Source organism: Pyrus communis, chromosome 17 (genome assembly GCF_041283825.1).
Source record: "Pyrus communis isolate YQ-2024b chromosome 17, ASM4128382v1, whole genome shotgun sequence".
Taxonomy (NCBI): Eukaryota; Viridiplantae; Streptophyta; class Magnoliopsida; order Rosales; family Rosaceae; genus Pyrus; species Pyrus communis.
The window spans coordinates 7,843,818-7,864,826 of record NC_142581.1 but is presented as its reverse complement, the minus strand read 5'-3'; the positions used below and the strand labels follow the sequence as shown (position 1 = coordinate 7,864,826).

Here is a 21,009-nt window from a genome sequence, read left to right as displayed (position 1 = left end):
AATCATAACGGCACAAAACAAAAGAGCAGAGGAGGGGCATGAGGAGGGGAGGGCAGACAATCCATCACCTTCTTAATATGTTTCCTCAGTGTCATTATCAGAAAACTGATCCCGGCCGCCTTTGTTCTTTCTTTTTCCATTTGTTCACATTAATTATCAATTATATCATAAAAATAAAAAAATTAAAAAAAATAAAAGCAAAAAGAACACCGCATTGTAATTGTGTATTTAAGTTTGCTATGGGAGACATATTCGACATACAACAAACCCATAAAATAACAATTACATAGGCAGGAGATGGGAATGCGATCGTGTTGGCGGTGTAATGTTTACTCATTGCAATGTTTTATTTTTATGTTCCTCAATATTACCCACTACTGTTTCTGTTTCTCACTTGTGCAGACACAAACCATAGGCCACCATAATGAGTGCTCTGCCTTGCTGCAATTCAAGGATAGCTTTACGATCAGAAAATCTGCTTCTGATGAGCCTTTTGCATATCCAAAGACTGGATCTTGGATGCGAGAAGGAGATCAAAATCGGAGCAACTGTTGTTTGTGGGATGGTGTTGAGTGCCATGAGGAGTCTCACCATGTCATTGGCCTGGACCTCAGGGGCAGCTTTCTCTACGGTTCTATCAATTCCAACAGCACTCTCTTTCAACTCATTCACTTGCAGAGGCTTGACCTCGCAGATAATGACTTCAATTCCTCTCCAATACCATCACTTTTAGGTCATGATCTTACTTATTTGACGTACCTAAACCTCTCATATTCCAACTTATGGGGAAATTTTCCATATTTTGTGGCTAACCTGACGCAACTTGCATCTCTAGACTTGAGCTTCAATGATATAACTGGTGAAATCCCATCTTGGATTATGAACTTAACCCAATTGACTGATCTCGTCCTTTCCTCCAATAAGTTCAATGGAATAGTTGAGTTTGATAAGTTTTCTAAGCTTCAAAACTTAGCTTCGCTTCATTTATCAGGCAACCAGTTATCTCTGCTGATAAAACCCGATTTGAATGCTACTCTTCCAAAGTTTAAACACCTGCGGTTGGATTCTTGCAACTTAACAGAGTTTCCTGAGTTTTTGAAGAATCAGCACGAATTGATTGATCTATACCTTTCTTTCAACGAAATTCATGGCCAAATACCAAAATGGTTCTGGAATGCAACTAGAGAAAATTTGGTGAATCTCGACCTCTCTTATAACTTCCTAACAGGATTTGACCAAAACTCGCTCAATATTCTTCCATGGAAAAATATGGTGTACTTTAATATTCGATTTAACAGGTTACAAGGATCACTGCCAGTTCTACCACAATCAATCGTATGTTTTGTTGCTGGATACAATAATTATACTGGAGAAATTTCACCACTGTTCTGCAACTTGAATTACCTTCGGGTTCTTGGTTTGGCCAACAACAACCTGAAGGGCATACTTCCACAATGTTTGGGGAACTCCAGTGCTTTGCAAATATTGCACCTACCCAACAATTCTTTTCACGGCAATATTCCTCAAATATGTGCAAACAACAGTTTGAGAAAGGTTGATTTGAGTTACAACAAGTTGCAAGGGAAGCTGCCAAGATCAATGGCCAATTGCATTCGGTTAGAGTTTCTCAACCTTGGAAATAATCACATTAACGACATCTTCCCATCTTGGTTAGGGTCACTTCCAGTATTAAAGGCTCTTCTTTTGCGGTCTAATAGATTACATGGAGAGATTGGGAAACCTCCGACAAACCATGAGTTCCCAAACTTGTGCATCATTGATCTATCAAACAATGGTTTTTCAGGTATGTTGCCCTCTAACTACTTAGAGAACTGGAATTTCATGAAGCTTGTTAAAGAGACCAATCAAACTTATTTTCAAGTCTCTCCAATCCGAGGCTCAAGTGATATCTATTTTAAATTCCCGTACTCAATGACGATTAATGCAAAAGGTGTTGAGTTGAATTATTGGAAGACACCTTATCTTTTGAGACTCATAGATCTTTCAAGTAATAGATTTGTGTTGGAAATTCAACTCAAAACAAGTTGGTGCTAGCTATTGTTGAAAATCAATGTCAAAGTTAGGCATGGAAAGTTAGGCAATGTTAGGTATGGTTGAATAAAAATTATTAGGTGCAATTAATGTGTTTTGTGTGGTAATAAATAATCTTAGTTTAATCATTTGGTTTGCTATAAATACCCAAGTTCTCAAGCATTGTAAATCATCCCATCCAAATCCCACTTCCAATTGTGAAGAAGCTTGTAAGCTTTCTTATTCCAATAGTTTGTAAACCTTTTTCATATATCAAAGTCCAAGTGTTTTGCCAAAGCTTGTTGCTTCCCTCCTTTCTCTATTTCTTTCTTTGTCCAATTTTATTTGAGAGTGCAAAGTGCAAGAGGTGTGATAGAGTTTGTAAACTTATCACCCACATATTTTGGTATTGAGTTAGTAAACTGTCAAATACCAACAATTGGTATCAGAGCCAGAATACCACTCTGGCAGGTGCAGCAGTTATGGCGTCCAACTTAGTGCAACTCCAAGTTCCCACATTGAAGAAAGAAAATTATGAAAGATGGTGCATCCAATTCAAAGCATTGTTTGGATCACAGGAGCTATGGGAAGTTGTCAGTAGTGGGTATGTTGTACCCACTGCCGAGCAAGAAGCCGTATATACTGCGGATCAAAGGAACACTCTCAAGGACTTACGAAAGAAGGACCAAAAGGCGCTGTATCTTCTATACCAGGGTTTGGAAGATTCAACGTTCGAGAAGGTTGCAGAAGCAACAACGAGCAAGCAAGTATGGGATACACTCAGTACAATCTACAAAGGAGTAGATCGAGTCAAGAAAGTGAGGTTACAATCACTTCGAGCAGATTTTGAAACTGCTCATATGAATGAAGGGGAGAGCATCTCCGACTATCACTCAAGGCTCATTGTGATAGTAAATCAGATGAGGAGAAATGGCGAGAGACTCGATGAAGTACGAGTTGTGGAGAAGATACTCCGGTCACTCACATCTAAGTTTGAGCATGTGGTGACTGCCATTGAGGAATCCAAGGATTTGGAGGTGATGAGCGCAGAAGAGCTACTAGGATCCCTCCTAGTTCACGAGCAACGCATTCAGAAGAATGCAAGCCCCACAACGCTAGAGCAAGCTTTGGAGTCAAAGTTGAATATTGACAAACCAAATAAAGGTCGTGGACAGTGGAACTCACGTCGTGGGAGCTCATCCAACCGTAGCCGAGGACGAGCCCGAGGAAGAGGTCGAGGCTATGCACAAAATCAAGGTCAGTCTCAGGAGTGGAGATCTACTCGAGGAAAGGCGCATATCCAGTGTCACAACTGTAAGCAATATGGACATTATGCCAATGAATGTTCACATAAAAATGGTGAGCATGTCAACATGGCAGAATCAAGTGGAAATATTGATGAAGAACTTACAGTCTTATTAGCACACCATGATTCCAGAAGCCAACAAGATGTTTGGTATTTGGACTCTGGTGCAAGCAATCACATGTGTGGAAAGAAGGAGTTTTTTGCCGAACTCAAAAAAGGGGCCTATGGATCTGTAAGTCTTGGTGACTCCTCAAAGTTGCCAGTTGAAGGCAAAGGGAAGATCAAGATCATCCAGAAGGATGGAAGAGAAGAATACATCTCCGATACCTACTACATACCAGGTATGAAGAGCAACATTCTGAGCATTGGTCAACTGCTCCAGAAAGGGTACATTATACATATGGAGAACATGCTTCTCACTCTCAGGAATGCAAGGAGAAAGCTTATTGCACGTGTTCGAATGTCAAAGAACCGGATGTTTCCGTTGAATTTGAACACAAAGATTGGAAGCTGCAACATCGGTGTAATGGAAGATGAGTCATGGAAATGGCATCTTCGATTTGGCCATCTTAATTTCAATGGCCTAAAGTTGCTGTCAAGTGGAGGAATGGTTCGTGGTCTACCCCAGATTGAAGCCACACGCCAAGTATGTGAAGGTTGTGTGCTTGGCAAGCAAGCACGACTATCGTTCCCTGTTGGTGATACATGGAGAGCAAAGGCACCACTGCAGTTGGTGCACACAGATATATGTGGTCCATTGGATCCCATGTCTTATGGAGGTAATAGGTATTTTATTACCTTCATTGATGATTTCAGTAGAAAGACTTGGGTCTATTTTCTCAAGGAGAAGTCAGCTGCCCTAAAAATTTTCAAGGAGTTCAAGGCACTCACAGAGGCAGAAAGTAACCACAAGCTTGTGGCTGTGAGATCAGATAGAGGTGGAGAGTACACCTCCAATGCTTTCCAAGCATACTGCAAGGAGCAAGGAATTAGGCATCAACTTACTGCTGCCTATACCCCACAGCAAAATGGGATAGCCGAAAGAAAGAATCGAACCATCCTTGACATGACAAGGTCCATGCTTAAGGAGAAGAATTTGCCAAAAGAGTTATGGGCAGAAGCTGTAGCTTGTTCGATTTATTTGTTGAATCGATGTCCAACAAAGAGTGTCAAGAGGATGACACCACAAGAGGCTTGGAGTGGATACAAGCCGAATGTTACACACCTAAGAATTTTTGGGTGTGTTGCATATGCTCAAGTTCCAGAAGCCAAGAGGAGGAAACTTGATGATAGAGGTGAGAAGTGTGTGTTTGTGGGCTATAGTGAAGAGTCCAAGGCATACAAGCTCTACAACCCACTAACTGGCAAACTAGTGGTTAGTAGAGATGTCATCTTCAGTGAGGAAGAGACATGGACGTGGAACAACAAAGAAGTCAGTAAAGAGAAGATCGTCTCCACTAATTTTGAAGAACCAGAAGTTGTACCACCGATTGAGCAACAGCCTGCTCAAACAATCACAACAACTCCAGTGCACAGAATTGCAAGGAGTGGTCCTACATCTAGTGAGGAAAGCAGCTCCTCAACTCCAGTGAGGTTAAGGAGTCTCACAAAGATTTATGGACAAGAAGAAGAAGAAGAAACCAACCTTTTCTGCTTGTATGCAGACCACGAGCCTTTCTCATTCAATGAAGCTGTGGAAGAAGATTGTTGGAAGAAAGCCATGGAAGAAGAGATCCATGCCATCGAGAAGAATGACACTTGGGAGCTGACAAAGCTCCCACCAAATCAGAAGGCTATTGGTGTCAAGTGGGTTTACAAGATCAAACGCACTGCAGATGGGAGTGTGGATCGATACAAATCAAGGCTTGTAGCAAAGGGCTACAAACAGAAGTATGGAGTGGACTATGATGAAGTCTATGCTCCAGTTGCGAGACTTGACACGGTAAGATTGCTAATCTCTCTTGCCGCACATCATAAATGGAAAATTTATCAACTAGATGTCAAGTCAGCCTTCCTTAATGGAGTACTTGAGGAAGAAGTGTACGTGGAACAACCGGAAGGCTTCCAAGTACAAGGAGAAGAAGATAAGGTGTATCGTTTGAAGAAGGCTTTGTACGGCCTCAAGCAAGCACCACGAGCTTGGAACTCAAGGATCGACAACTACCTTCACCAAAATGGATTTCAGAAATGTCCATACGAGCATTCAGTTTACATGAAGAATGGTGAAAAAGGGGAATTCTTAATTATTTGTCTCTATGTAGATGATTTATTGTTTACAGGAAACAATGAGGCAATGTTCCATGAGTTCAAGCAATCCATGTTCAGTGAATTCGAGATGACTGACAATGGATTAATGTCATACTTTCTTGGCATAGAAGTGAAGCAAGAAAGTGATGGTATCTACATCTCTCAACAAAGGTACATGAGAGACATATTGAAGAAGTTCAATATGGACAAGTGCAACACTGTCAATACCCCAGTCGCAACTGGATTGAAGCTGTCCAAAGGAGGAGAGGGTGAGTTTGTAAACTCAACAGTGTACAAAAGCCTCGTTGGAAGCCTAAGGTACCTTACAATCACAAGACCTGATATAGTTTATGGTGTTGGACTCGTGAGTCGATACATGGAAACACCAAGGGAGTCTCATTGGCTGGCCGCCAAGAGAATTTTGAGGTACATAAGAGGTACTCTAAACTATGGTCTATTTTATAATTTTGGTGAAGATGCAAAATTATTTGGTTATTCAGATAGTGATTGGGGAGGTGACCAAGATGAAAGGAAAAGCACAACTGGCTATGTGTTTTTTCTAGGATCAACAGCTTTCTCATGGACTTCAAAGAAGCAATCAATTGTTGCTTTGTCATCATGTGAAGCCGAGTATGTTGCTGTAGCCTCAACCGTGTGTGAGGCAATTTGGTTAAGAAATCTGTTGAAGTCAGTGTGTCATCCACAAGTGGAATCGACTGTGATTCACGTAGATAACGTGTCTGCAATCAAACTTGCAAAGAATCCTGTTCAACATGGAAGGAGCAAGCACATTGATACCAGGTTCCATTTTCTAAGGGACCATGTGAAGCAAAAGACAATTGAACTTGTCTACTGTCACACCAAGGAACAAGTGGCAGACATCTTCACAAAGCCATTGCCAATTGAAACATTCCGGCTACTGCGTGAAATGCTAGGAATGAAGGCGTTTTGATTTGAGGAGGTGTGTTGGAAATTCAACTCAAAACAAGTTGGTGCTAGCTATTGTTGAAAATCAATGTCAAAGTTAGGCATGGAAAGTTAGGCAATGTTAGGTATGGTTGAATAAAAATTATTAGGTGCAATTAATGTGTTTTGTGTGGTAATAAATAATCTTAGTTTAATCATTTGGTTTGCTATAAATACCCAAGTTCTCAAGCATTGTAAATCATCCCATCCAAATCCCACTTCCAATTGTGAAGAAGCTTGTAAGCTTTCTTATTCCAATAGTTTGTAAACCTTTTTCATATATCAAAGTCCAAGTGTTTTGCCAAAGCTTGTTGCTTCCCTCCTTTCTCTATTTCTTTCTTTGTCCAATTTTATTTGAGAGTGCAAAGTGCAAGAGGTGTGATAGAGTTTGTAAACTTATCACCCACATATTTTGGTATTGAGTTAGTAAACTGTCAAATACCAACAATTTGAAGGTGAGATTCCTGGTGTCCTTGGAAATTTAACAGGACTTTATATGCTGAACCTCTCCAACAACATGCTCACTGGTCTCATTCCCTCATCTCTAGGGAACTTGACATCTCTTGAATCATTGGATCTCTCTGAAAACCAGCTCTCAGGAAGGATCCCCAGCAATTTGATACGACTCAATTTTCTTGCATATTTCAACGTATCCCGCAACCGGCTGTGGGGGCCTATACCACTTGGCCAACAATTTGGTACATTCCTAGAAGACTCGTACCAAGAAAACTTGGGTTTGTGTGGAAAGCCCTTGTCAAAGAAATGCAAGGATTCTGAGAGCACAAAGCTACCACCACCATCAATCTTTGAAGAAGGAGAAGATTCGGGATTTCGATTTGAGTTTGATTGGTACGTGGTTCTGCCCGGAGTCATTAGTGGACTAATAGTTGGAGTGATTTCTGGGAACACTTTGGCAAACAAGAAGCATGAATGGTTTGTGGAGACATTTAGCATGAAGAGGCAGCCAAGAGGCACAAAGGGAAGGAAGGGACGCCGGACTTAAGTCATTATTTTATCCATGAAATGTTTGGTTGTTCAAAATCCATTCAGCCTTCAGTGTAACTTTTTTTATTCAATAAAATTTTCCTTGTGCTGCGAGGTTTCCTTAAAATATGTCATTCTAACTTGTCATGCATGCTTGCTGTTGATTAGTGTAAAACATATATTTGTGAGAGTTGTATTATATTTTTGAGTAGTGAGTACCCTAAATTTTACCGCATGCCTCTGTTGAGAGTTGTCCCATATCAGTGAGGAACAAGGTTTGCTATGTACTTATATGATCTTGGGCTACTCCTCATATTGTCAATTGGTTTTATGAACATTGATGAAATTGATGAAATTGAGGTTCCACCATAAAACCAATTGGCAATATGAGGAGTAGCCCAAGATCATATAAGCACATAGCAAACCTTGTCCCTCACTGATGTGGGACAACTTTCAACACACCCCTGCACGTGTGGCGGATTTTCAAGCCTACACGTGGACACCAACTGGGTAACGTGGAGCGCGTGTGGCGGTTTGGCTTCACACGAGGACATTCCGCTCTGATACCATGATGAAATTGAGGTTCCACCATAAAACCAATTGGCAATATGAAAAGTAACCCAAGATCATATAAGCACATAGCAAACCTTATCTCTCACCGATTTGGGACAATTCTCAACAGCATCCTCTTGCATTGCTGCCTTAGTTTACCACCATAAGTTTTTTAGCAACCTTAATGAGGAAGTTTCCTTTCCAAAAAGTACCTTTAATCCCACCATACGCATGAAATATAAAAAATTAAAAAGATTCTCATAAATTAAATTTCAATGGTTGAAATAATCAAACATTAAATTTTAACGACTTTCCGATTAAATATTGATGATATAACAATTAAAAATTGATGACATAACGATCAGGTGACAAGTATACTAGAAACAAATCATTTCAGAAATTAAGATTTGAGAAATGATTATTATGGCAATTTCCCAAAACTAAAAATTGAATGGCAAAGAAATCCTCAAGGCCTTAATCCCATGGCAAGAACTAGACCAGAGAACACCTACAACCAAACCACAGATTCCATAATGATTCACTTCTAGCTAAGAGAGCAGTTAGCCAAGTATGTCATCTATTGCACGATTTTAGAACTATGGTATCATTGGCTGCAAATTCATTGTTTGTTTTCCAAGACTTTTTCTGTTCACCTTTTCTCTGCTGGTTGTTGTTTGGATCGCATTTTTTCCAAGTTCTTATCACTGTGTTTGGGCAAAGAAACGTTTAGTTTTTTCTTCTTGACTTTATTCTTAACCCCAAGCAATTAAATATCACATAAAAAGATAAATTGTTGTTATAAAAACACGAGGATACTCCTACGAATTTGATCGTAGAATTCATATATTAATGACGTACAAATGTAAAGCCATTTCCAATATAGAACTCATACTCCACACCGTATATTTTTACATATGGAACAAAAAGTTATTGGGTTTTCATGTTTTCTCTCCCAAATATGCACATACTCATGTTAAAACTCAAATTTGGATTTGAAGTTTAAATATTATATTTAGAGAAGGAAAAATTAAAGAAATACCAAAAAAAATGAGTTTGTGATGAAGGACCTTGGGGACTCAGGTATTTTATTAGTATTGGAGTAGCTTGATGTAAACAAGGCTTTATCAAATCCGAAGGAAGTATCTGTTGAATAATAAACTTGTCTTGGCCCAAGTTGTCAAACTCAAAAAAATGATATCATTAAGTTGCAACAATGGGGGATATTAATCCCACTTTTAAGTGTAAGGTTTGCATCCATGGAGGATGAGTAATCCCACTTTTAAGTGGAAGTTAGGTTTGCATTCATGGAGGATCAGTAATCCCACTTTTAAGTGGAAGTTAGATTTGCATTCATGGAGGATGAGGAGTCACAATGTTTTAGTGCTTAGTAGCTTTTCCTCTAGTATAAGAAGAAGCAACAATAGCTTCAAAGTAAGTGAAGTTTGTGAGTGTTTTCTAGTAGTTTTTGAGTGAGAATATCTTGAGTAATATTTTGAGTGTTCTTTCACTTGTCAATAAGTAGATCTGACATTCGTGTCGTATTTTCTATGTTCATGTCGTTTTAGTGACATACCTGATATCTTAACAACTCATGTCGCGTAACACCTGTTAAAATGAACAAACAAATAACCCGATCTAGACTATGTTAACAAATAATATGCCTGACTTGTTACCTGTTAAGGAAAATATATTTTACTAATGAAATAATTATTTGAAATTTTAAAAAATAAAATGGAAGACCGGAAGAAGGTATTGGGCTTGAAGGGGTGGGATTAGGTTGTTGCGAATTTGAAAATGGGACACGAAGATAAAATTTTGGGAATGTGGCATGAGGCTTGGTCGTGGAATTTGGAAGGGGGAAAGTGGGTTGCGTTGGGGGTCGAGAGAAAGGGAAGGAAAGAGACTTGCAGTCGACTGGAGATCTGGAAAGTGAAGGATTCTGAAATTTATAAGTCAGGAAATGAGGCCTTAGTGATAAGTGGAGGCTGGGCTGGGTTTATCAACACTATAATATTTATTCCTTTGAAAAATTTAAAAAAAAAAAATATATATATATATATACACACACACACACTAAAAACATGAATCACAAAGACACTTATCCATTATATGCAAGTTAATGACACCTCCATCTTAATCCTTCCAACTCAAAACCTAGTCATAAGGGTAATGATGAAGTGTGAATATGCATAGCTAAATGCATAACACGTGAGTAGCTATGTAAGAAAATGGATCCTTTCCGGATCCCTTTCCTTAAATTTACCCCATCAATCAATTCGGAGTTTTGAAATTTGATTCAATGGCTAAAAACAAAGGATCCCTTTAAAAGTTGTAATAACATTAGTCATTGGATCAAATTTCAAAGACTTGGATTGATTGATGGGGTGGATTTGGTGGAAGGGATCCGGAGAGGATCCCTTTCCGCTATGTAAAAGCTTATCTAAGGTTCATTCTATTTAAAAAATAATAATATCCACATATACAACAAAAAATACGGGGACTTTACAGGTCATACATTATAATGAAGGTTCATGCAACCATGGTTGAAAAAAATATCGAGATTAAAATTGTTGTTTTGGACGTAATAATATTGATGATCGGTTTTAGCAAAAAATTCCATATCAAATTACCTAGAGTGACGGAGGAGTGTGCTAATAACGTATTGTAGCTTATTTAAAGAGAGGAGTGCGGCAATAGAGAGTAAGAGTGGGAAAAGTGTGGAGAAAGTGTAAGGATCTCTTATGTATATGTTATTCCCACTACACAGTGCTTTTATTTATAGTAGAGAATAAGAAGATGATTAACTTGTCCTCCAAAGAAATACAATCTTATAAAGAATAAGGAAATGATATACATGATATACACAATCACAATCCAAAAATATCTATACCATAATAAACCAAAATTAGCACAAATATGATAGAAATCGCAATAATGCTCGCCTAAACATTTAGATTAATCTAACGGTTAATTCATTAATAACCTTATATTATCTCTATGAGCGTGATAAGCATGACAGACAAAAGGAAAAGAAAAATAAAAGAGACTTTAGAGTTTTCGTTTAGCGTGATAAGCATGATAGACAACTTAATAATGAAGAGCACTCACTCGACTTCAAGTCTTCTACGTTGATGTTTTACTGCTGCTCGGGACGACAATTCTTAATGTGTTTCCGCAGTGTCATTATCAGAAACACCGATCCCGGCCGTTTATGTTCTTTCTTTCTCTATTTGTTCACATTAATTATCAATTATATCATCCAAAAAAAAAAGCAAAAAGAACACCACACTGTAATTGTGTATTTAAGTTTGCTATGGAGGACATATTCGACATACAACTAACCCATAAAATAACAATTACATAGTCAGGAGATGGGAATGCGGTCGTCTTGGCGGTGTAATGTTTTCTCATTGCAATGTTCTATTTTTATGTTCCTCAATATTACCCACTACTGTTTCTGTTTCTCACTTGTGATGACACAAACCATAGGCCACCATGATGAGTGCTCTGTCTTGCTGCAATTCAAGGATAGCTTTACGATCAGAAAATCTGCTTCTGATGAGCCTTTTGCATATCCAAAGACTGGATCTTGGATGCGAGAACGAGATCAAAATCGGAGCAACTGTTGTTTGTGGGATGGTGTTGAGTGCCATGAGGAGTCTCGCCATGTCATTGGCCTTGACCTCAGGAGCAGCTTTCTTTATGGTTCTATCAATTCCAACAGCAGCCTCTTTCAACTCGTTCACTTACAGAGGCTTGACCTCTCGGATAATGACTTCAATTTCTCTTCAATACCATCACGTTTAGGTCATGATCTTACTTGTTTGACGTACCTAAACCTCTCATATTCCGTATTTTCTGGCCAAATTCCAATCGAAATTTCAAAGCTATCAAAGTTGTCAACCCTTGATCTGTCTTCTAATAATGATTTGGAGCTTAAGAGAACCAACCTGAGAAGCCTAATCCAAAACTTCACCAGCATAAAAGAACTTGATCTCAGCGACGTGGACATACATTCCACCGTTCCTGAAATGCTGAGGATTGCAACTTCTCTCACAGTTCTTTCACTTGGGACATGTCAGTTGTATGGGGAATTCCCAATAGGTATTTTCCAGCTACCAAACTTAGAGGCACTAGATTTGTATGAAAACTTCAACCTAGCCGGTTATATTCCTACCTTTAACATGACCAATTCCTTCAAGGTATTGGATGTTGCCGAGACAAGTTTCTATGGTCAGTTGCCTAATTCTATCGGAAACCTTCATTAACACTTTGAGCATCTCATTTTGCAATTTTTATCCCCATGTTCCATCTTCCCTCAGAAACCTTACACAGCTCACTTACCTTGACATTTCTTCATTCTACGACATTGACTATTCCAACAAAACAAGCCAAGTAGTTCCAGATTCCTGGTCTTGGATCGGAAAGCAAATGAAACTTCATCTCTTGGGGCTTGCATATACCAACTTACGGGGAAATTTTCCATATTTTGTGGCTAACCTGACGCAACTTGCATCTCTAGACTTGAGCTTCAATAATATAACTGGTGAAATCCCATCTTGGATTATGAACTTAACCCAATTAACTGATCTCGTCCTTTCCTCCAATAAGTTCAATGGAATAGTTGACTTTGATAAGTTTTCTAAGCTTCGAAACTTAGCTTCACTTCATTTATCAGGCAACCAGTTATCTCTGCAGATAAAACCCGATTTAAATGCTACTCTTCCAAAGTTTGAACACCTGTGGTTGGATTCCTGCAACTTAACAGAGTTTCCTGAGTTTTTAAATAATCAGCACGAATTGATTGATCTACACCTTTCTGCCAACAAAATTCATGGCCAAATACCAAAATGGTTCTGGAATGCAACTAGAGAAAACTTGGAGGTCCTCGACCTCTCTTATAACTTCTTGACAGGATTTGACCAAAATTCGCTCAATATTCTTCCATGGAAAAATATGGTGTACTTTAATATTGTATCTAACAGGGTACAAGGATCACTGCCAGTTCTACCACAATCAATCATAGATTTTGAGGCTGGAAACAATGATTTTACTGGAGGAATTTCACCATTGTTCTGCAACTTAAATTACCTTCGGGTTCTTGATTTGTCCAACAACAACCTGAGAGGCATATTTCCACAATGTTTGGGGAACTCCAGTGCTTTGGAAATATTGCGCCTGCACAACAATTGTTTTCAAGGCAATATTCCTCAAATATGTGCAAACAAAAATAGTTTGAAAATGGTTGATTTGAGTTACAATCAGTTGCAAGGAAAGCTGCCAAGTTCAATGGCCAATTGCATTAAGTTAGAGTTTCTCAACCTTGGAAATAATCACATCAACGACATCTTCCCATCTTGGTTAGGGTCACTTCCCGTATTGAGGGCTCTTCTTTTGCGGTCTAATAGATTTCATGGAGAGATTGGGAAGCCTCCGACAAACCATGAGTTCCCAAATTTGTGCATCATTGATACTATGAACTTGTAAGAACAATATTACAGAGAGAATTTAGAGATAGAGAGAGATGAAAGCTGAAGATATTTTCCATGTATTGATGACTTAATTGAGAAGTTATTACATGAATGAGGTATTTATACAAGTCACAAGATTCTACTACAATAACTGCCTATCTAAGATTTAAACAAGTGTCAACATCTCAAGTGCACTATCTCTATCATCCCCCCACAAACTCATGCTTTGATAGCCCAAGCATGAGATTGCTGCAATGAATTGTGAACAAAGGTGCACTAAGTCCCTTAGTCAAGATATCGACAAACTGCTCCTTGGAAGACACAAACTGCACTTGAAGTTTGTTTGAAGCCACTCTTTCTCGAACAAAATGTACATCAATCTCGATGTGTTTAGTTCGTTGATGTTGTACGGGATTGAAGGACAATGCGATTGCAGAGAGATTGTCACAAAATAACACAGGTGGTGATGATAGTGTGATTTGCAGAAAACTCGGAATCTGTTGAATCCAATCAAGTTCAGCTACAGTTGTAGAGAAGGCCCGATATTCAGCCTCAGTAGAAGACCGTGAGACTGTTTGTTGCTTTTTAAAAGACCATGATATAGGATTGCTGCCTAAAAACACCACTAAACCAGTAATGGACCTCCTGTCATTAGGGTCACCTGCCCAATCAGCATCACTAAAAGCCTTTAGGGTCAAGTCTCCTCGAGAATAGGTGATACCACACTCCTTAGTTCCTTTCAAATAACGCAGGATTCTTTTAATAGCAGTCCAGTGAGAAACCATGGGATGTTGCATAAATTGACAGACCTAATACACAGAGAATGCAATATCAGGTCTGGTGAATGTGAGATACTATAAAGCACCTACAACACTCCTATATAAACCAAGATTCGAATATGGTTCTCCATTATCCTTCAGTAACCTATTATAAGGCAAACAAGGTGTATCACAGGATTTGGATTCAAACATTTATGTTTTCTACAATAAATCAATAACATACTTGTGCTGAGAGAAGAACAAACCAGTGGAAGTTGCATTTATTTGAATACCAAGAAAGAAATGGAGAGGACCTAAGTCCTTGGTATCAAACTCAGAAGTCAAATCAGAAATCACTTGTTGAATGGCCTGAGATGCACTACCTGTTATGATAATGTCATCCACATAGAGTAAGAGAATGACAATATTAGATCCCACAGTTTTCACAAACAAGGAAGAATCCGAGTAGGTGTTCTTGAACCCCAATTTAGGTAAAAATATGGTAAACCATTCATTCCAAGCCCATGGAGCCTGTTTTAGGCCATAGAGAGATTTATGCAGTTTACATACTAGGTGAGGATTAGTAGAGTCCTCAAAACCAGGTGGTTGGGCCATATATACCTCTTCTTGAAGAATGCCATGTAGGAAAGCATTATTGACATCAAGTTGCCGAAGAGACCAATTGAAATTAGCAACAAGTGCAAAAACAATCCGCATTGTGGTAGGTTTAACCACAGGACTAAATGTATCACAATAATCAATTCCAGGTTCCTGACTAAATCCTTTGGCTACCAATCGGGCTTTATGTCGTGCAATAGACCCATCAGAATTTCTTTTGATTTTGAAAATCCATTTGCAACCAACAAGATTCTTGTTCGGTGGCAGTGGAACTAAACTCCAAGTACCCTGAGTATACAATGCCCCAATCTCTTCTGTCATAGCTTGTAACTACACTGAACTTTTAAGAGCAGTTTTGTAACTGAGAGGTTCAGTTTGAGACAAGTCAGTCTCCTTGGAAACTGATAAGAATACCTTTTTCTTGATAATACCACCATTGCTTCTTGTCTGCATAGGATGCAGATTGAGAAGAGGAATATCCAATACTACTTGAAGACTGTCAGGATTATTGTCAAGTGCCACATGCATATGAGAGAAATCACTTGTTGCACTAGTAATGGACTGAGAGGAAGCAGGAGGGATGGACAATGATATATCAGATCAAGGGCTACTATGAGGTGGTGATCTGGGAGAAAAGGCATTGGAATGAATGTGCATTGGTGAATCGGGTATAAAGCCAGGAGATGATAGTACTGGGGATGGGAAGACAAATGAACTAGGTGGCATTACCACACTATCATAAGTAACAACTGGTGTTTGACTCACAGGGTGTGTAATAATAGGAATGACCTGTGACTTTGTTGTTGTCAATAAGTATGCGTAAGGAAATTCCTTTTCAGAAAAGACTACATGTCTAGAGACATATATTTTGTGCCTAGATACTTCAAAACACATAAACCCTTTATATTTGGATGTGTACCCCAAAAAGACACATTTTGTGGTTTTGGTTTGAAGCTTAAAGGTGTTGTAGGGTTTAAGAAGTGGATAACAAGCGCAACCAAAAGTTTGCAAATGAGATAGAATTGGAACACAACCAAATAATAGTTCAAATGGAGATTTATTTGATAAATTAGGTTTAGGCATTTGGTTAATAAGGTATATGGCAGTTTGACAGGCAAAAGACCAGAATTAAGAACGTAATTTTGCAGTTTGTAACAAAGTAATTGTAGTTTCAATTACATGCCTATGTTTTCGCTCAGCTACCCTCGTTCTGTTCAGGTGTATGAGGACAAGATTTTTTATGGACAACACCTCTATCTGACACAAAAAAACTTCAGTTTATTAGAGATGTACTCACCCCCTCCATCACTTTGCAGAATTTTAACCTTGGAATTCAATTGAGTGAGTACATATGAATAAAAGGAAATGAATGTGGCACAAAGGTCGAATTTATTTATTAAAGGAAATATCCAGCAATATCTGGTACAATCATCAATGAAAGTGGCATAGTATCTAAACCCATCTACTGAAGTACATGATGCAAGACCCTAAATGTCACTGTATACAATCTCCAATGGTACTACAGACTTATTGACAGTAGACTGGAAAGGTAATTTGCAGAACTTTCCTTCTAAGCAACTCTAACATGTACTAGGATTAGACTCTTTAGTACAGGCCATGTGTGATTTTTGTAGATAAAGCTTTGATAGCTCGCAGCTAAAGCTTCGATCTAAGTCTTCCACACCTCTGATTTCTACAATTTCATCTTCTCTAAATCATCGACTACCAATAACAGTGTGTTGTTGACATCTCTTCGTCTTCTTTGATTCTAGGGTTTCTTGAATCTCTCACATTACAGATCAAGTCCTTGCTTCTCGATTCTTTGACTACTGCGTTTCTTGCACACCAAGTGTTTGCTGTGTGTTCTATGAGGTAAATCTATAACTACAACATATTGTTTTTCGTGATTTGTTCAAGGGAAAAATGGTTACTTCTTCTCAATTATAGCTCATTCAATCCCCTATAACTGCACTTGTGTCTTCAATTTCTACATCTGTAAATGTTAAACTTGATGATACGAACTATCTGAATTGGCACTTCCAAATGCAATTACTGTTGGAAAGTAATGGAATTATGAGATTTGTGGATGGATCTCATTTCTGTGCATCTCGAATTTCCTCAGAGACAATAGAATCTAGTGTGAATTCTTTGAATTCCTCTTCTTCTACTGATTGTGATGCGTATTTAGTTTGGATGATGCATGATATGGCACTTATGCAGCTTATCACAGCTACATTATCTCCTATAGCTATGTCATGTGCTATTGGCAGCACTAGTTCTAAAGATTTGTGGACTCAATTGAAAGAGCAGCTCTCCACTGTTTCTAAAACTAGCATATTTCAGATGAAGTCTAATCTTCAAAGAATTAAAAAGGGATCTGATTCCATTGCTCAATACTTGCAACGGATCAAGGAGGCCAGAGACTATCTTTCTGCTGCTGGGGTGTACTTTGCTGATGAAGATATTGTTATGCTTGCACTAAATGGATTACCAGCAGAATACAATACATTTAGAACTGTTATAAGAGGAAGAGAAAATGCTATTTCATTGAAAGAATTCAGGTCTCAATTGCTTGCTGAGGAAGTTATCATTAGTCCAATACAAATGCACCTTTATGACTGCTATGGTGGCTAATCATCCTAATTCTTCTTAGAAATGGCCTACATAATCTGGTTTTATATATGGTGGATTTAAGCAGTTCCATAACAACAAGAATAAGGGCAAGGGCAGGTTTAATCAAAATGCTGGTCATTTTCAACCAAGATCATATTATCCTACTCGGACACATGTTTTGCAAACACCATCTCTTGGTGTACTTGGTCAGTTTCCAAACCAATACTCATCCAGCCCTTCTACTCCAGTAATGCTCACTTGTTAACTGTGCAATGTTGATGGTCATTCTGTAGCTTTTTGTGGATCTAAACCACCAGAGAAACCCAAGTGTCAAATTTATGGCAGGTTTAATCACAGTACCTGGTTTTGTTTCTACAATGAGAAAGGTCCCAACTTCATTTGAGCTGGTTCCACTTGCCAGTATTCTCAGATGCAGTCTTATTCTCCACAAGGATTTTCTCATCAGTCTCAGTTCTCAGGAAATCAATTTCAAGCTTCCTCTCCTCCTATGCAAGCTATGCATACAATGGTTTCTCAGCCATCATCACAGCCAGTATCTCAATCCATTCCTCAAATTTGGTTGACTGATTCGGGAGCAACAAATCATATGACTGCAGATCTCAACAATCTTTCTTTGGCATCACCATACCCTTTTAATGAAACCATTCAGACAGCAAATGGTGAAGGTTTGCCTATTTCTCATATTGGTAGCACTATTTTAAAACCCTCTGTGCATCCAATTAAGTTGAATTCTGTGTTGTATGTTCCCAAGCTTACACAGAACCTTCGCTCTAATACCATATTAATGTATATATTATGAACTTGTAAGAACAATATTACAGAGAGAATTTAGAGATAGAGAGAGAGATGAAAGCTAAAGATATTTTCCATGTATTGATGACTTAACGGAGAAGTTATTACATGAATGAGGTATTTATACAACTCATAAGATTTTACTACAATAACTGCCTATCTAAGATTTAGACAAGTGTCAACATCTCAAGTGCACTATCTCTATCATATCTAACAATGGTTTTTCCGATATGTTGCCCTCTAACTACTTAGAGAACTGGAATTTCATGAAACTTGTTAACGAGACCAATCGAACTTATTTTGAAGTCTCTTCAACCCGAGGCTCAAATGACATCTATTATGTATTCCCGCACTCGATGACGATTGATGCAAAAGGTGTTGAGGTGAAATATTTGGAGACACCTTATCTTTTGGGACTCATAGATCTCTTAAGTAATAGATTTGAAGGTGAGATTCCAGGTGTCATTGGGAATCTAACAGGGCTTCATTTGCTGGACCTCTCCAACAACACTCTCACTAGTCTCATCCCCTCATCTCTAGGGAACTTGACATCTCTTGAATCATTAGATCTCTCTAAAAACCAGCTCTCATGAAGGATCCCCAGCCAAGGCCGGCCCTAGCCTAGGGCAGTAAGGGCTACCGCACAGGGCCTCAAAAAATCGAGGGCACCAAAAAATTTAATTTCTATTATTATAATGTTACGTTCAGTAAGCGTATAAAAATATAAAACTGGATATTTGTCATAAGATGTCATTTGCAGCGGTGTTTCATAGCTCTCTTGCAATGGAAAGGAACACGGGTTCGAAACTCAAATATGCTTATTATTTTTTTATGCATTTATTTCATCTTCGGTTTAAATAAGTAGCTATATTTCTATATGTGCCTTTAATGAAAGTGGTTTTTACAAATTCATTTTCAATTAATTACCACCCTTTGGCAAATAATAATAATAGTAGTAGTCACCCAAGTTCAAAATGAGGACCTTTTTCTTTTGAGAACTTTAACTAAAAGCTCCCAGTACTATTCACTTTAACGAAAAACCACATTTTTACACTAAAAAGTCAATCTTAGTACTATTTACTTTACCATTTCGTTAAAACTCAAAGTTTTCAAGCTCTTTTCGTTAATTTTTCTTTTTCTTTAGTAATAATGTTCTGTTTCAATATAATGTTAGGGTTTAGGGTTACTTTTCTTTCTTATCCAAGAAAAATTAGTTATATTTTTAATAACACATATGTGGTATTTGGTTTTTCAATAATTTTTTTTTTGGTTCATTCATTGTTTATAACATTATATATAAAAATTAGAGAGAGAAAAATATGACAATTCTTATGAAGCCCCAAGGGACAATAAATTACAAAATTATCCAATAACTATAAATTTTATAAAAAAAAATACCCTTCATGCCTAGTTGATTTTTGCTTGTGAAATATTTGTGTACCCTTATCTAAATACAAACTAATATTATGGCTTAGATGTGAAATCTATTTTTTCTTAACTTATAAGTGAGAGATCTTAGATTTGAGTCTTTTAAATGACAAGTTAGACACCAAATTATGGTATACCCATCTTGTTGCTTAGCATAATCCCTCACATCCTGGTATCGTTTTATCAAAGAAAAGTTACATCGGCATGTACAAATATGAACACTAAAACAATTGATTTTTTTTTTCTTTTCTGACATGGAGATTAGGGCACTTATTTTGGTATTGCCCCGGGCCTAAAAAAATCTCAAGACCGGCCCTGTCCCCAGCAATTTGGTACGGCTCAATTTTCTTGCATATTTCAACGTATCCCACAACCGGCTATGGGGGCCTATACCACTTGACCAACAATTTGGTACATTCCTAGAAGATTCATACCAAGAAAACTTGGGCTTGTGTGGAAAGCCTTTGTCAGAGAAATGCAAGGATTCGAAGAGCACAAAGCTACCACCATCATCAATCTTTGAAGAAGGAGAAGATTCGGGATCTCGATTTGAGTTTGATTGGTACGTGGTTCTGCCCGGAGTCATTAGTGGACTAATAGTTGGAGTGATTTCTGGGAACACTTTGGCAAACAAGAAGCATGAATGGTTTGTGGAGACATTTAGCAGGAAGAGGCAGCTAAGTGGCACAAAGGGAAGGAAGGGATGTCGGGCTTAAGTCATTATTTTACCCATGAAATGTTTGGCTCTTCAAAACCCATTCAGCCTTCAGTGTAACTTTTTTATTCAATACAATTTCCCTCGTACTGTGAGGTTTCCTTAAAAATGTCATTCTAACTTGTGATGCGTGCTTGCTGTTTATTAGAATAAAGCATATATTTCTGAGAGTTGTATTATATTTCTGAGTAGTGAATGCCCTAAATTTTACTGCATGCATCCTCTTGCATTGCTGCCTTAGTTTACCACCATAAGGTTTTTAGCAACCTTAATGAGGAAATATTCCTTTCTAAAAGTGCCTTTAATCCCACCATAGGCCTGAAATATAAAAAATTAAAATAATTTTCATAAATTAAATTTCAATTGTTGAAATGACCAAACATTAAATTTTAACGACATTCCCATTAAATATTGACGATACAACGATTGAACATTCATGACATAATGATCAGGTGACAAGTATATTGAAAACTGATCATAATTGAGATTTGAGAAATGATTATCAAA

The 21,009-nt window shown here is 38.1% G+C and overlaps 1 protein-coding gene and 1 pseudogene across 1 annotated transcript; both read left to right on the top strand.

Moving 5' to 3' along the window:
• The first annotated feature begins 262 nt into the window (after positions 1-262).
• LOC148689355 (receptor like protein 27-like) lies at positions 263-7,717 on the top strand. The gene is made up of 2 exons (XM_088688446.1): positions 263-2,049; positions 6,981-7,717. The coding sequence occupies exons 1-2, from the start codon at positions 298-300 to the stop codon at positions 7,551-7,553; spliced, it is 2,325 nt and encodes a 774-aa protein (XP_088544572.1). The 5' UTR covers positions 263-297; the 3' UTR covers positions 7,554-7,717.
• A 3,594-nt stretch (positions 7,718-11,311) lies between these two features.
• On the top strand, positions 11,312-20,503 carry LOC137709143 (receptor-like protein 6; annotated as a pseudogene).
• The last annotated feature ends 506 nt before the right edge of the window (positions 20,504-21,009 follow it).